Source organism: Motacilla alba, chromosome 3, assembly GCF_015832195.1.
Source record: "Motacilla alba alba isolate MOTALB_02 chromosome 3, Motacilla_alba_V1.0_pri, whole genome shotgun sequence".
Lineage (NCBI taxonomy): Eukaryota > Metazoa > Chordata > Aves > Passeriformes > Motacillidae > Motacilla > Motacilla alba.
This window is the reverse complement of record NC_052018.1, coordinates 36,335,122-36,352,809: the sequence shown is the minus strand read 5'-3', so window position 1 is coordinate 36,352,809 and position 17,688 is coordinate 36,335,122. Positions and strand designations below refer to the sequence as shown.

Genomic DNA, 17,688 nt, shown 5'->3' with positions numbered 1-17,688 from the left:
AAGTTAATGCTACTCCAGCCAAAACCAGCACAAGTATATAATACAAATACAAAACCTGAAAATTTCACTAAAAGATGTTATTCTGCTGTAAGAGACTTCTCTGATTTCAAGATCTGAGAGTCTTCTAAAAAAAGTATTACATGTACTGTGAGCAAGACTGAGCTCTCTTCTCTGGCTCAAGACTTTGGTTCTTAGAAGTCTTGGCTAATGACAAGCCATTCAGTCTAATGGAGTAGATAAGGATCAAAAGAATTTTTCTTTCCTATAAGTTCTGTAAATCTCTCTATGTCCTAGTGTCAGATTTGTGAGTGATTAGGAATTGCCTCTGAAATTTATGAAGAAAAGAAGTTACTATTTTTTGTAAATATGTTCTAGGCAAAAACCAAGACATATTAAATATGGGAGATTAAAAGCAAGTTTGCTATTTCTGGTCTTAGTTTATCTGCACATTCTCTCTGTACAATCCCAACGTTTTCAAGTATTAATAGGGTTTCTAGATGTTGAAAACATTTATAAATTTATAATCTTGCTCCCTACCCCCATTTTTCTAATAACACTTGCATAGCATGTTTAATAATTTACATACCACTTAGATACCAGTATTTGATAAAGTCAGTATGCCCAATTCAGCCTCCAATAATATATTCCTTTGTTTGCCTACTATAGTACAAAATATAAAGTAAAATGTTTATTATATCTTTCTTAATGTTGTTTTTCAGTAACATTCTGAGGCAAAGAAATTTGAACCATGGGGGAAGCATATCTGCTAAGAAACCAGTTTGGGCTTTGTTAGGCAGTGAAGTAGACATATGAATATATTACATATGATTATCATAAAATTAGGACCTGGAAATGGAGCAGTCATGCTGCTGCATTTTAGACAGTACATTTATAATAAGGTGTAATAAGGTAAACACTTTGAATGGATATAAGAAGAGGCATTACTTGTGATCACGAATGTGTGTTTAGTTCATGCTTTTGAAGCTCAATTTAACACAGCAAATAAATTTCTTTATAGTGTTGGCACAGTTGTTCTCAGTGGTGAATTTTGATTTATGGGGAAAAAACTTTGAGCAAGTGGTTGTTTGGGATCTAAATGGAAGAAAAGAGTATGATTCCTAATGGCTGTAATTTGAAAGCTGTGTGTTGTTACAGGTAAAAGTGGGTTTAAAAGACTCGCTTGCAATTACTTGATACTTTGGATTTTAGTTTAAATTTCTTTTGGTGAATTCTGTTATGATTTGGCATCTTTTTGAAAGAGTATAAACCCACAGTTTCTAGAGCACATTTCAGAAGCCAGATAAGAAATAATGAGAATTAGGTTTAGGGCCCAATCCTGATGACACTAGTGTGGGCTAATTGATCTTTTGAAGCTGCTCAAAAGGCATAAAATTTACAAGGATAAGAGCTTGTAGAGCTGGATCCCACATGAGTAGCCATCAGATAGTGTCTGAACTTGTAAAAGTAGTTTTTCCTTCCATTGAAAGGCTGCTGGGAAGCTCCTGATAGGCCAGCCCTGTGGAGTCTCCCTCTAACCCATCCCTGGTGGTGTGACAGCAAGTGACAGAATCCCTTGTATGATGTAAGAAGTACAGGTAAAACAAGATTAACTTAGACTCCTACAATAGCAAGAGCTTGGGTATGATGAACAGATGAAAAACAGTAATATGAGAAAGTACCCTGTGAAATCTGTGTGTGAGAATCGCAAACATTTGTCTGGAAATCCATCCTATTGGAAGTGAATTCCAGCATGTGAAAAGCAGCAAATGACAGAAAAACTCCTTGTCCTGTTCTGACACAATCATCTAAGTTCTTTTTCATTTATTTTGAGGTGTAGGAGTAGTGTTGCCAAAGTGATTATAAAATAGTGATAGCATTGCTTTGTCTCTGGAAGACTTGTTTGGGTTTCTACTGATAAATTATTAACAAGATTTCTGCTGCCCTGTGTCACAAGATTTCTTGGTAGCATGAGTGTAAGTACCTGAGGGGTAATTAAGATTGGATTTAGAGAACCTAATGGGGGGTAAATGCTTTCCCTGTGGTGTGGCCACAAACTATCTCTTTCTTCCCCATTTGCAAACTGAGAGTAATAAGCCTTAAGAATTAATAATTTATGAGTGAGCTAAGTGATGTTTTCAAACTATATTCTTTACTAGTAATGTATAACTCTCGTCTCCTGGATCTTTGTGTCTGATTATGCAGCACTCCCTGTTTGGGGCAGGCTCCCTTTTGAAAAAGCAGTCTGAGTGAACAAAGCATAAATGAGGGTTAACACTGGCTTTCACAAGCTAGATCATGGCAAGCAGAGGTACAGTGCTCTAAATGTATCAGGCTGTGAGTGAAATATTTTCTCACAGAATCATTTCTATGTTATTATTTCAGCTTTTTTTTTTTGCCAGATTGCTCTGTATATCCTTGTTCTCTTCCGCCTCGTGCAGTTGTTTACCTTTCTGGGTGGCTTTTTCTTTAGAAACCTCCTGTGAATTCCTTGTCCTTCCCTGAAAGGTTTTGATGTTTTTGGGGTTTTTTGGGGGTTTTTTGTTGTTGTTGTTGTTTATTTGTTTTTTGCATAACCTGCTGAACTGTTCTGCAGTTTGCTGTGGCATTTTACTACTATGCTTGCAACTGCCTGGTTTTTTTTTTGGAACTTAAACACTTCCAAGTTTCAGTACTGTCTCCAGGGATTATTATTATTAGCACAATTATTTATGATGTGCCAAAACCAAGGTAGCTATCTTTGGCTTCTGCGAAGTTACCCCAGGTGCTTGCAGAGCATTGTTTTTACCTCTTCCTACAAATTCATGAGCCGTAGAGCAGGTGGAGCTCGGTTTGCGCCAAATGCACATCCTCTCTGCAGTAAGGTCACATCACACTGACAACTTGCTTTGAGAGCTCGGTTGCTGCTCTCTTAATGTCTGGGTGTTTCTGCAGTTCCCCTGAGAGTTTCTTGCTCTTTCATCGGCATGCTGAGGGTCAGAATTATATGAGCTGCTTTGTCAGTAAGACTTTATTTAAAAACTCATCACAGCAGAGCTATGCCAAGTTCACAAATCCTCAGCACAGAATTCTTCAGTTTCTCAGTTTTTTCAGGAGATGTACAGATTTTTTTCTTTAATCCAGAGACCTGTGATGATTAGCGTGCAGGGGAAAGGAATATCAATGTAGGAGGACAACCATTTATTACTTTGTTTCATTTAACTGTTCAAGATGTGTATGGACACCCAAATCTCTGTGTCCCATTCTTGATGATGATTAAAAGAATATAGGATGTTCTAAAGCTTTAGAGTTCTCTCAGGAATTAGGTGGAGATGGCAATGTCTAGCAGGAAGCTCTTTGAGTAATGTAGATGCCTGAGCTATAATGTCCAAAATGGTGCAAAGAGTTTATTGGTTTTCCATGGCAAACGGCTTTACCGTTGAGTAAAATGAGACGTAAAAATTATATGAAAAAAAAAAAATCTAGGAGAGTGAACATTGAGGAAAACATTTGTGCAAACACGTGTCTATTTCCACATCTTGGTCTTAGCAGTTACCAGTTACCTGTTTTCTCATAGACCCTAGTGTGTTCCTCTGAGAGTCAAAAGCAAAGCTCAGGAAAACATTGGTTTCTTACAGATAGTTCAAACAGTGTTGCTAGGTCAGGTGTACAGGAGACCTTCCAGGATACATTAAGAAACCTATTTCCAGCTGGCACTGAAAGTCATTAAACTTGTAATATCACTGATAAGAGGAAAGCTTTTTATTTCTGATGTTTCCATCTGTCACTTGCCAGAAAAACCCCAGGACTCCAACCCATTATATGTCAGAAATATATATATCAGAATATATATCAGAAAACAGTATCCATATTTTTAATTACTACATGTAAGAATGAGAGATTCTTTGAGAAAATATTATATGTTAAAAAGAAAGACTAAATCATGAACTGAGAGTGCTAGGCACTGGAAGTGAAAAGCAAACAAACAAAATCCACAATTTTAAAAAGCCTCATTCTTGTAATTTGGAAACATGATTTTTCTTCTTTGCTTTTCCTATGATTCTACAGTGCTTGGTGTTAACATTGTGGTTTAATGAACATGAACAAAAGTGCTAAAATTTTATATTTATTAATATTCTTTTTCAGGAATGACATCTCAAAATTGGAGCATTTCCGTTTCCTGTGTACCTAAGAAGCAGCATAGTTGCCCTTAGAAGGCTTTATTAATGTTAAATAACCATCTCAAGTGAATTGTGTTTACCCAAGCTGATAACCATTTGTTGGGTAAACATTCCATAAAAAGGAAACACAATCAGTATGTTTAGTTTATTTTTAGTATATTATTTAGTTTATGTTTAGCAAGAAATCTATGGTTTGATAAAATAATCTCTTGAATTGTATAAAGAAATAGATATTAAGCTGCATAACAAAATCCATTTGGGCTTGAGAAAAATGCAAAGCAGATTAACTGATTAACTTTTTCCAGCAGACAGTATTTACATGGTTCTGTGTACACAACTGAACAGGCATTTAGTGACCATGCAATTTGTAAAATTTTATTTTTTTGTAAAGTTTAACTATGAAAAGCATGAGGTACTTCATGTGAATGGGTAAAAAAAATCTTCAGAAGTATCTGAACAAACAGTTCAAGAGTTAGAGTCATTGAATGAACAGCTTGGGATCTGTGTTAGGTGCTGGATTGTGCCCTATTAGTGCTGGGGGCTCTAATAACTTCATGTCTACTGACTGTCTCAGATGTTCTTACTCAAACCATTAGAATTCCTTATATTCATGACTTCATCAGCAATCACATCTTACAAGTGCTTTCAAAGGATCCCTGTTCCTCACACCTCATTTCCTCTCAATTGCCTTGGTTTGACATTAATGTCCTTGGAGTTCATCACCTTTAAGTGTTTGGTCTTTAAAAGTTTGGTTTATCTTTCTATCTTCAGAAACTGTTTTATTTTATTACTACTGCTTCTTTATTTTTTCTGTCTCCATCCTATTCCTTCAGAATTTTTGACCCTTCTTTGTTTCCTCTAGTTCCCATGTAATTCTTCTTTTTATTCCCTGACTGTTGTGATTGCATCTCCCTGATCTTCAGATGTTGCCCTACTGCTACGGAGTCATAGTACCAGTGGGTAACTTAATTCTCCCTTTGTCTTGGACATTCCACACCACTGGAGAAGTTTGGAAATAAAGCCTATCATACTTTGCAGTTGTGGCCAGTTGGAGTACAAGTGGCCATTGGAGACTAATGCAGAAATTGGAATTTGGGATGTGGTGTTTTGCTGTAGAGGTTTTATTTACTAGGCTGTCATTTGTGGCTGAATATATTCCAATACCCTCAGGACAGGGAGCTCACACATGTCCTGGTTTTGGACAGTTCTTACAATAATGTGGTTTATTTTGCTCTGTGACACTATAGTGGAGGTGTGGGACTCCAGTTCTCCTGCAGTAAGAGACTGGGAAGCAACCAAAAGGTTTCCCCTTCATGACCATGCAGCTGATAATTTATTTTGGGATGTGTCTCTTTCACTTGTTTGTTCATTTTGGCTGCAGAATTGTATCGAAAATGGAGAAAATGTAGTTATTATATCAGTAAGAGAAGGAATGACTTTCTAGGTCTTATGTAGCTGCTCTAAACTTTTCTCGCCTCCAGGCATTGGAACTTATGTTTAAAAAAAGAAAACAAACAGTTTATGTGCTTGAGCATATCAAAAGGAAATGCCTTCATTGCTCATGCTAGCTATAAAAAGGCAGATTCTTCTTAGAAAATAGAAACCCATTGAATTTAGAATCCATCTTGCCTTTATGTTATGTTTCCTTTTACTTTTTAATTCTCTATTTGAAAATAACGATGTTTTTAATTTTGTAAGACTTCAACAGCTGCTTTTGCTCATTTTTTCTCTCATGGAAGTGAAGGTTTTCTGCATCTACTATTATGTTATTTTCTTCTGGGACATTAAAAATTGGCTGATGACTGGGGGTATGGAGTAAGAATGGAAATGGGTGAATTGAAGAATGTTTTTCTAACTATGTTTGCTAATAGGGGGGAAAGTGGAGCAAAAAGACATTTAAAGAGAAAAGAATTTGAAATAGAATGTTGTAAGATTTTGCTTACAAGCATCACTTTATTTTAAGGGGATTATTTACTAAAGTGAAATAATTTCAATTGCTTTGAAAAAAACATGCATATGGAAACATGAGGCTTCTTTCAGCCAAGTCTCCATTTATTTATTTAAAAGCTTATCTCCTTTTTTCTTTCTAAAGAACTTGAAAATGAGGGAAGTAGATGCATTTGTAAAGTTTAAGCCTGTCCATTGTAGACATGCTTTCTGAAATACTAACTTAATTACCTTAAAATCTAAATTTGCATTATTAGTGCCTCTTATGTAGAGTAGGAGCTTGCCCAGGAATTTCATTCTTCTTTGGAGTTAAGGGTGACGAGACTAATGTTTGAGTGGAACGATGGACCAGTCTGAAGGTCGGGTGCCCTGTGGAGAGACACAGAAAAGCATTGGCTGCTGGTAGTCAGCAGAGATGGTAAAGGCATCTTCATGAGACTGGAGCTAACTACATTCAATTTAAATGGATTCTTCTCTTTCTCAGCTGGATATATTAGGGGGTTTTTTTTCACATTTTGCTCTAATTTAACATAAACTGTGGCTGCATGATAGTCATCTCAAAATGACTCTGTTATTCAGCCAGGCAAGAAAATTTGAAATGGGTTAGGTATTTTAAAATTTTTAAATATATTTTTAATTTCTTTCAGAACATAGGTGATAGAAGGAGCCTGGAAAATGAGAGGTTTCCTAAGCCTTAACTGTCTTCATTCTTAAAAAAAGAAATGAGCTTATGCCACTGAAGTTCTTCCCAGTGAATGGCCCAGATGGTGATGGTGGGGGAGGCCTTTCTCAGCAGGGAGGGGAAGATATAATCATGTAATCTGACATTCTTAGGCAATGGTGTTGTATTATATCAGTCTGATTTGATACTGAACTATTGCTGGAATCGGGATGCAGCTCAAGCTGTTTTTTTCCAATCACACCTTGCAGACTAGCAGTAATGTAGTGAATCAGCTTCCAAAAGGATGATCCTCTGTGTTTTTGGAAATTACTTCTTTTGGGCAAATAGGTTGGTTCCTGATGATTAGATCAAGTACGGGCAGGAACGCTGAACATTGCTGCTGCTGAACAATTTCCTTCTTCTTGAAATAAGTGTACAAGTTGGTGTTTGTCCTTGCCCAGGACACAGTTGTTGCCCAGACCAGTGCGACTGTTCTGATGCACACCACCTCTGACAGCCCCATGTCCAAGACTTGATCCTTTGAGATTCTAATTCTGACTGGCTGTCTGAAAATAGGCGAAGGAATAAATGTTTAATTAAGGAAGGCTCCATGGAGTCCTTTGTGTGGTGGGAGTTTCCGTCTTGAAATTGCTGAATGCTGGTTCAAGGCCTTTTATCAACAGTATGGCAGAAGCACTGGCACTGTACCAGCACTGAAGATAAGCATTTTGGCTGAGAACTGCCATCATTCCTAACTGACCTTCTGTGAAGCACTAGAAACTAGAAGTACCTCTCAGGAAGAGCAGTGATGGTGCATTATTCAAATACTGCTTATGGACTGTAATATTTAAAGGGACAAAGGAGGGATGAACACACTGCAAAGGGAGAATCGAGAAGACACTGTGCTAAGGAGCTCAGAATTGATTCCCAAAGGGAAGGAATTTCTAGACAGTTAAATTTGATGTTTTCCCTGTCATACTTTGAATCTGAAACACCAGAAAGTAGCATGTGCATGGTAGGTAGATGTAAGGTGTGAGTTACGAATACACGAATCACTGCGGCCTTGTTCAGTCCTTTGTATAAACAATAGCCATTTAGAAGTCTGCTAACATGCAATAGTGGAAGAGTGTTTCTAATTCTGAAAGTGTGTTTTGCTCAGAATATGTGTAGTTTTAATCAAATACCCAGCAGTTGCTAAAAGGTTCTTTTATATTAGAATAAGTACCTCTGTAAGACTAAGGTCACTTAACAAAGTACAGGGAATGGTAGGTGCTGTATTTTTTTCCTTTGTGATTACTACAACTTGCAATCGTTGAAGGCTCTGATCACCAGTTTTCTAATGGGAAAATTCATTTAAGTCAATGCTTTGGCAGGTGTTCATATTTTGTGGAAAGATCCATCTTCCAGATTGCTAATGAATGGCCAAGCAAGTCTCTTGATAGTTAATAATATTGCTTAATTGCCACAGTCAGATAAAGCTGCCCTCTAATTTATTGCTATTCTGAGCATCTGAACACTTGAAGAATGATAAGCCATGAGAAAACCTTAGGAGGTGGGTGGTTAGTTGAAGTCATTACCTGCAATTTTATCCATTTCCTTCTCTATCAGGTGATCTTTCTAATATTTTCCTGCTTTGGCAGAAAATCAGACATGTGGCCATACCCCCTGCTGTCCCCACTTCCACTAGGCAGCTGTTTTCAAAATAATATACCTTCCCAAGGCACTGCGCAGCCAGGAGTTTCTTCCTGGCTTTGTGTATCCACAGTACACTGGAAAGGGTGTTGTGTTTTCCTGCATACACCTAATGAAACAGAATGCATCCATAAACACATGTCAGTCAAACCTCTGGACTGCAAGTAGCTTTTCAGTCCAGATGGAAGAAGTGCAGTGCTGTGTAGAGCGTTTGGCAAAGGAAAAGATTGCTAATCTGAGCAATAATCTAATGGTCAACAGAAGATACAAACTTCATTTAAATAGTAAATGATTTGAAGGAAAAAACTCTTTGCAGGTGCTGGAATGGATAAAGAATAGTGTGTGACATGAAAACCTGACTCAAACTCTGTCAGTCCTGCAGCAGGACAGGACTCAATTGAAAGCAAGTTCTACAACATTTTCTTGAAGTTCCATGTTCACTTGACAAGTAGAATCCTAGGGCTCCTTATCCAGGAGTGAACACAAGTATTCAGATTAAATACCAACAATGTTAGGATTCTGCTTATCAAATCTTGCACTGTGCAGTATAGGAGGACTTGATCCATGCTCAGAACCATTTCCATTATTAATTGTCTTTATCTGGGAGTTAATGGAAAAGGGGTTCACGGGTTTTTCCACTGTATACGCTATTAAGCTGTCTGGAGACAGCTATGGCCTTTTTCAAATCTGCATCTCTCTGACAGTAGTAAATTCCTGTGTCACTGCTCAGGAGCAAGTAGACAACAGAGGTGAAAAATTATGCTAATGAATTGCAATAACCACCTCCTTTTTATGAGAGCGCCTATGCATAAGATCTGGAATCCAAAGTGTTACATTACCTTGTACAGTTTTTTCTTGGTAAACTGTAGCAACTAAATAGCAGTTAAATACAGCTTCATACTGCTAAGAGGCTCTTTGGAACAAAGTGAAGTATATGGGTAAAATTGTTAAAGCGTTAGATAAGGTTCTCAGGTTACCATGGTTACATGAAAATTTTTGCATTGTATCATAGATTAGGATGCATAAGATGAAGTAGCCAAAACAACTACGAAGTCCAATGCATATAAACTACATTTCCAAACCACACAGCGTTGCTAAATAGAAAGACAAATAGCTCAGGATATTGGCTGCTGACAAATCTATGAATCAATAAGGAGAGGCCTGAAGGAGATTTAGAATATATGCCATTTGAAAGTCTGCATTATTTTGAAGTTACAATCTTAATTTTTAAAGACTAGTGAAGAAAAAAGAAAAGAAGATAAGAAAAAAACCCAGTCACGTAAAGAGTGAAATTATTTTTGTAAGCTTTTTCCAGTATTGAAATCTGACATTTTACTGTGAGACCTTCAACAAAGAAGGTTGATGAAACATGGATAATACATTTCGTGCACTTAGGCTGGCAGTAGCACTTAAACTGGAAGCAGTTTATTCCCATGGAAACCTATTTGCATTTGGGCCAGAAGTGACTTTTTCCCCCCCTCTGTTAGCACTGCTGATGTTTTAGCATAATATAATTGCTGAATATTGACAGCAAATTTGAAAAGTATTCTTTAAATGTTAAGTAGCTGAGCATGTGTAAAATGGAGATGTATTCTGTGCAATTTTTTTGTGTAGGATGGAGGCATGTTGCTGAAAAATGCAGGACAGCTTTTGATCTTCTATTATTTATGCCTAAAAGAAAGAAAAAATTGTGAATTAAAATCTGTTTATCCGAAACAATTTTTTTTTTGTACAGGTGACAAAAGAACTCAAACAGTACGACAACAAAATTATAGAGTGCAAGTTTGAGAACAACAGCTGGGTCTTCATGAGACAGAGGATAGACAAAAGCTTTCCAAACGCCTACAGCACTGCCATGGGTGAGTAGAACAATTTGCTTTAGAAGTTTCTCAGGCTAAAATTTTAATGTTTTACCTCTGTTATGTTTTAAGTAGGAAAGGCACTCTGTGTTCTTATTTCTGGTCGGAGTCCTGGCTCCCCTAACTTATTAAAGTAGTGCCTCATCTTGCAAATGCTTATGTCATCACTAGTTTTTAGGCAGCAGGAATCCTCTGGCTGCAGGGTTATTTAATAAAGTCAGTCAAACCAATACTCTGATACAGAATTTAACAGGCAACACAGAATCAAGAATCAAGTGCCTAAGTCTTTGCAGAACTGCAAACACTTGTGCAAAGATGACTTTAAATGGCAGGGCATGCCTTTCAAGTCAGAGCCAAGAAAGTTTTTATTTACAATAGCATTGCTTCAGCTGACATCAGTGCCTAGCATTGTGTTGGCTTGCTGGGATGTAATGCAAAGTGGCACATTATGAGTGGAATTAGTTAAACAAAAAATCCATTAGAATGCCAAAACCATTATTTGGCAGATGGGCTAGAAAATTAATAGGAGAAAAATGTCATCTTGGGTTTCAACAATAGTTACACAAACAATGAAGCAGGGAAACTAATGAAAGGTGAGGGTATATTTATGCAGAGTTGCAAAAGTTTTATCCTCCTCTACCAAAAAATATTTTGCGAAATATTGTAAATCAAAGAATGATATTTACTTTGAGATAAAGTGTAAGAGTTTGAGTAGAAGTGTGTGCAAGGATGAGTAGCAATAAACATATTGATACTGACTTTTGTTAAATGCCAAAATGAAATTTAATCATATTTAAGACCGTGCTAATTACTAGGACTGATGTAGGATTTTCTCTAGACCCTTCTACTTGTATTTCTGCCTGAGCAATGAGTAGATTTTCTTGAATAAACACAATGTGGTCATTTTGCTAGGAGATAATAAATCTGTTGGCACCTTAGGGAACTAGCACAGAATGTAGCTGAAATACTTGCTGAGCAGTCCTGTCCGGAAAGAGGGATTGACCACAAAAGTCATACAAGTACGACATCTCTTTGTGACCATGACCTAAATTTTTCTTCTCTGGTTCACCTTAGTGTTCCAATAGGTTCAATAGAGTTTTCCCTGGAGCTTTCTCTGTTATTTTCTTTTTTTTTTTCTTTCTTTTTTTTTAATGAATTGCATATTCTTATGTCCTTCATTCTTAAGAGCATATGTATTTGTCCTTTTTCTCCTCTCATTTTCTCCATTTGTAGAGTAGTTTTGTTATTCCTGACCTTTTTTCTCCTAAAACATGGTGGACTTCCTAAAAATTAAAATTAAAAGAAAATAAAATGCCACAGGAAGAATTTTAAGATATATTTCAATTTTTCTATAGGAAATTTCAGAACAGAAAGCTTTCTTTTGGCTTTGAATTTTTGCTTTTGATCATTTTTCAAAATCTCCAAAAGTTAAACTTTTATCATTTGAGGCTTCTTTCTCTAGATCCTCTCTCCTCTGTTAGCTTTCTCTTGATGAAAAATTCTGTTTATTTTTCCGCATGGTTGAAATAGCAACAAAATAAGCATCTGTCTGAATCTTTCTTTTGGACTTTGTTACCTTTCAAATTGAAAACAGGAGGTCTTTTTGAGTGGTCAAGTTAAGGCAGTGCTCAAAAGTTGATACACCAGTTACATGAGTTACAGCAGTTGTCATGAGACTGGAATTCTGTTCCTAAATTACTGGTAATCATAATGCTTCCCAACTGCTAACGTCAAATACTGTGCAACTCTTAAAGCACCTTTTCACCAAAAATAGTGAGAAAAATAATTCTAGAAAGGTGCTTTATTAATTGTAAAGTAATCCTTTGGTTCTGGTGTTCTGCAGGAAAGAATGTTTTTGAGAATCATTGTTATTCATAACAATGCTGCATTTCAAGTACATTTTAAGGAGTCCTAACACTTAATACTCTAGGGGGTCAGTAGATTGTTTTGCATGGAAATTGCATCCTTACTGTGGCCAGCCCTTACATGTTATCAATTACCCTCTAATCATTTTGTGCTTTCTTCCAAGATAGTTGTAGGATTCCCACTTAATTTCATGCTCCTTTTTTCCTTTTTTTTTCTCCTCTAAGTCTCTCAGGAGGATTAATTAGGGGAATACAAAGTTACATAGGAAGGCATTAAAATATTTCATTTGTTTGAAGTGAAGTAAGCCTATTTGTTTGTTCCATAAAATCCCATGGACCGTGACTTACAAACTGGTCTGGGGAGTTGTGTTAAGTACCCCAAGAGTGCCTCTACATATGAGCCTTGGCCACCGCACATCACCATGGCTGCTTCTCCATCATATGGTCTGATGGTCTAGACATGCCATTTGCTTGGTGTCAAGTCTTTCTGCCCCATGAGGATATATGGGTTAAAAAAAAAAAAAAAAGAGTGCACATTGCAGGTTTAGGGTATTTATAGTACTTACTGGTGAAAAAAATAAGTTACCATAATTCAGACATTTTCAATGTTAGAAGCCAGTCTTGTTTCCATCCACTTGGATTTGATGTGTGTTTCAAAGCCGTGTCTCACAAGACCCTTGTTGCTGTTCCTTGCCTTAATAGGATGTCATTTCTTGGTGGTTTTATAGTTGCTTCAGGAAGCCTTACACACACATATGCCTTAAGTTTGTTTTAGAAAGAGAGATTCCCATGAGAGTAGAGGCCCACGGCATTGCTTTGCTCTCTGGGGGGCAGAGCAGAGATTCGTGACTCCAGACACAACCACCTTGTCAAAGCGTGCACCGAAGGCTTAATACTTGAGCCAGAGTATGTTGTTATTTTGCCAAGAGGGGGTGAAGTTATTGAAGTGTCGACTAAAACAAATCAGTTTAGTTAGATGAGAATGTGTTCTTTGTTCCCAGCTGTCTGCAACAGCATCCAGAATCCAGTGACGAAGGAGATGCTGTTTGAGTTCATTGACAGATGTGCAGCAGCTTCCCAAGGACAGACGCGGAAGCACCACCTTGATCCTGACACTGAACTCATGCCACCCCCGCCGCCCAAAAGGCCTCGTACCATAACATAGGGCCTTGCTCTCAGAGGATCGTGTGTGTACAGTTCTCCAGAAGGTGACACGCAAGTGTCAAGGCTGGGAAAACAGAGATATGGATTGCTCTAAATACTTGTTTGTGTGTATTTTTTTGAGTTTGGTTTTAGTTTTGTTTTGTTTTTCTGAATTCCACATACAAATGGACGTTGTTTTGTAACTGATAAATTCAACCTTACCTTATGGTATTTGAAGATTAAATTTCCAAAGGTTTAGACAAGAACCAAGTACAATGAAGTCAGTGGAAAGCTGCCTTGTTTATATATGGATCTCTTTTCACCTTTAATTTATAATGTCAGCAGTCTGGAACTGAGGAAATACTGGGATGCTGTACTTTTTAGGAGCTGTGTTTAAAAAAAGCAGAAGTGTTTTTTTTACTGTTGTTATTAAACTGGCTGTGATTTGTCACCCGTAGTATAACAGATCATAGTTTCCCTGCATTTCTGAGATTTGTGTTTAACAGCAAACAGCAACATTGTTTGTGTTCTCTGTTGATTAAAAACTAAGCCGCCTTAGGTTACTCTAATTTCAAAATTAGCTGGGTTTTTGTTGTTGAAATATTAAAAAAGTGAATTCTTCTTGTAAATAGCATCCCTTTGAAACAAGGGAATGTGCTGGATGTTTGCTTTTTCCCCATGTCTGAACCTAATGCCAAATGTATAGTGGGCTGATTTTAGCTTTGCCTTGTTATCTGTAGATCAGAAATGTACCAAATCTTTAGTATTAAGGTCTCTGTTAAAGAGACTGTTTCTAGTACAGGGCTTAGTTCTCCACAGTGATACCATTGTAAATACTTCTGAAAAGTACACATCACTGTGATACTCAAGAGTAATAAGCAGCGCTGATAATGAAGTCTTGCATCCAGGCACAAAATGGCAAAACAAATGCCAGGCAGCTCCTGTGTAAAGGAGAAGGTAATGTCAGAGGAAGAGAGCCACATCAGACAGGAAGTCTTTTGATTTACATAATTGCAGGGCAAAAATAAGTCATTTTGGGGCGGTGGATGAGTGTCCCAGGGAACAGGACGCTCATTTTTGAAGATGGGGTTGGCTGTACTGTGGCACTGTGCTCATCCTCTGGCTGACTTTCTTTCTTACCAAATGAAGAAGCACATGAATGCCCTAATAGCTTTTGTTGCAGCAGACTGGCAGATGTTCATAATATTAGTTTTGAGAAGCTGCCGTCTGGCTGTCTAAGGGAGGAGTTGTTCTGAGCTGGGATTAATTGGAAACCAAATGCAGATTTTAAAGTTTACTGTCCATTTATCAAGCAGGGATTGAATTGGCTCTTTCTATCATTTACTTAGTGTGTGAGTCATCCATGCATTCAGTAGTCTGATTAGTGAAGGTCATTAATTTGTTATAACTAAAATGCATTTCTGTTCAAATGAGTTTTCATGTTTGTAAACAAAATTTATTCCTGGTTTTGTTTTTTTCTATATGAAAACTTTATGACTTGCTTTGTGGTGGCTTCTCTGGTTGTTTCAACCTGTTGTATAAATGCACATAGCATCATTTAGATGGTGTTCCTGGTTTCTCTTTCTGGGATATTCCATATGTGTTTTAGAGAACTGAAGGAGTTATATAAGTTACTTTTTATACTACGGTAAAACTTGAGGGGAAAAAATGCTTTCATCAAAGTTCTTTTTTTCAACTGTACATAGTTTCTGCACATTATCTATTGAAAAGATATAATATCACCTATGCAAGGTTGCAAAATGATCTCTTAAAAAGAGCCTTATTAATTTGATGTGAAAACCTATGCATCCTCTGTGCATCTTGCAGTGAAACACACAGTTAATTATTTCTTTGCTCGGTATGAATAATTTCCCCCAGATTATACTTGTCAGTGAGATTGTCATAACATACACTTTGTCACTGATCTCCATGGTTCATGGCAATTGCAGTGTGTATGATAATTACAGCCTTCTCCGTGAGGTTAGGACATTTTATTTTTTAGGAATGTGTCCAGGTTATTTCCATCTTTCTCCTTCCCAGCTCTTGCATCTTGTATTTCAACAAGACCTGGCTTCTGATTTACCTTTTACTTCAGAGCTGCAGCACTGCAAGCTATCTTCCATGTGCATTCCACTAAATCCATGTATGTGTTTTGGCCCTTGTATTTTGACAGTGTCTTTTTTCCCACTCTTGGTTTGAAATGGATATTTTGAAAGAGTAATGATTCTGAGAAGGTACAGAGCTCCACGTTCACATTTGACTGTCGAACTCGTCTTGCACTGCGACCTGTAGCTTTTCAGAGAGGTCAATCACCTTTGCTTTTCTGGAAGGGGAGGCTCCTGGGGAAGGTTTGAATGAAGGTGGTGAAAACAAATGGACTTTCACTTGGACCAGATGGGTTTAATGCCGTGAGAAACATAAACCTCCTTTCTCTGCTACTAGATGTTCAAGAAATTGAAGCTAAAAAGCAAAGAAGAGTCTGTGCCAGGAAAATAATGATGATGGTGAAAAACAATACCCTAACTTGTCTACTCTTTGGTGTACAGCATGATTTCATCCACTGTTTTGTCATTTGTTAAATATATAATTAAAATTTGGGTTCAGTGGAGTTTCCAGAAAATGTAAGTACATTCCTCTAAAAACCGTGTATTATGTATTTTAATAAAGTCAATGGTTTAAAATACTTTCCCTAAAGATGTATTTGCTTCTGATGCCTTTCCAGTGGTACTGTGGTACCAGTGCAAAGTACAAGGATACCTCAGTGTTACTGTTGTTTAGTCCTCCAAAAAAATGATCCACATTTTTCAGTGGCTTTTCTCTGAGGTAGGAGCCCTCCAGCCCAGCGGTGGCCATGATCCATTGTGCCCTTTTAAAGTGCAATTTGATTTTGCTGCAAATAGAGCCTAGGAAACCAATTGGTGCCTGAAGTACATATTCTATGACAGGCAAATGTTGTGTAGCTTGTCCATTCAGTGTTAAGTGCAGCTGCCTGAAAAGTTGTGCAAGAGGTCTGTTGGAGTCTTCCCTGACAATTTATCATTCAGCATGACCCTACAGCTGGTAGCCCACCTACTTGGATCAGCCCCTGGACTTGTATTGTAATAAAGCAGTTTCCTTTTTCAAGCTGCAGCTGTCTAGGTGGCACATTTCAGGAGCTAAAAAGCCTATCTTGATTTTTATAATTTCTTTCTAATTAAGATCCTGCCTCCACTGCTGTTATGTTCTCGTTATGTGTACAATTCTTGTGGTGCTTCTCTCAACCGTTTCTGACTTTGCAGTGCTTCAGTGCAAATGCCAAACCAGATCTGACATTTGAGCACACCAGGAGAGGTATGGTAGCTTCTCTATCCCCTGCTCAGTCCCCTGCTCTGTGGGTATTAAGGAGGGGGATTGATGTGCCTGGGCCAGCACGTCACACTGTGTAGTTTTTGTTGGCTCGGTTTTTCACTGGAGCAGTCTTTCAGGATCCCTGCTCCTCTGCATGGCAGCTCTTCACTTCTGTGCCTAAGAGGTGTGACTTTATATTTGCATAATGTGTAAGGCATAATTGTCTCTTACAACCTCAGAGTATTCTCAAAGGTGATGGCACAGCAAGGTAATTTCCTAGGATTCATCTATACTCAGCAGAGAGAGAAAGGGAGCTGAAATCAGATTTGTTCCTCTTGCATCTCTCATGCAGATTTTTATCTCTTCAGTGCTTCCTCTCAATTCTTTCTCAATCAGTATGATATGTCACATTTTATGTGACTCCCCAGTGTTGTTAGGGTTTTGTGAGCAAAGTGTTAAATATTTCATAGCATTGAAACTCTTGCAGCGTCAGTTAAATTTATAAGGTCATTAAAAATATCCAATTAGTTGGTCAAGAGCTATTTATTTTCAATAGATTATATTGCTTTCCTGTAGTCCTCTGTCATGGTTTAACACTAGCCAGCAGCCCAGCCCCACACAGCTGCTGCTAAATCCAAGGAGTCCTGCTAACTTGAATGGGAGTAACATTCACCTGAAATACCTTAAATAGCCAGACCACTTCTGTCCTATGCTACAGCATGAGGTTTGCTCTCACTTTGCCTGGGGGCTGCTGCAGCTTCCAAGGCTCACAAACCCTGCAGGGGCTAGATTTCACCCGTACCCCTTTGTTTTCAGTGTCAAGTTTCTATGCCCTGTGCTTCTGGCGTAGTTCCCCAAGCTTGGGTTCCTCCTTACACCTACCTACCTGCTTCTCCACTTGTCCTACAATCAGGTGTGAGGCTGAGGGAAACCTGTGCCCTGTGACTGACCCCCCCAGTTGCTTTGAGGGCAGTGCTCCACTCGGAGCCTGTACACTCATCCCTGCATGATGCCAGCCTCGAGGATCGATGGTAGGA

General features: G+C 37.9%; 1 protein-coding gene across 2 annotated transcripts in view; it reads left to right on the top strand.

Moving 5' to 3' along the window:
- RNGTT (RNA guanylyltransferase and 5'-phosphatase) overlaps positions 1–16,007 on the top strand; it is a 171,775-nt gene extending 155,768 nt beyond the window's left edge. For both annotated transcript variants that reach the window (XM_038130525.1, XM_038130524.1), the window contains 2 exons: positions 10,193–10,316; positions 13,183–16,007. In XM_038130525.1, the coding sequence (XP_037986453.1) occupies positions 10,193–10,316; positions 13,183–13,346 (288 nt within the window). In that variant the 3' untranslated portion in view covers positions 13,347–16,007. The remainder of the gene's footprint in view (positions 1–10,192; positions 10,317–13,182) is intronic.
- The last annotated feature ends 1,681 nt before the right edge of the window (positions 16,008–17,688 follow it).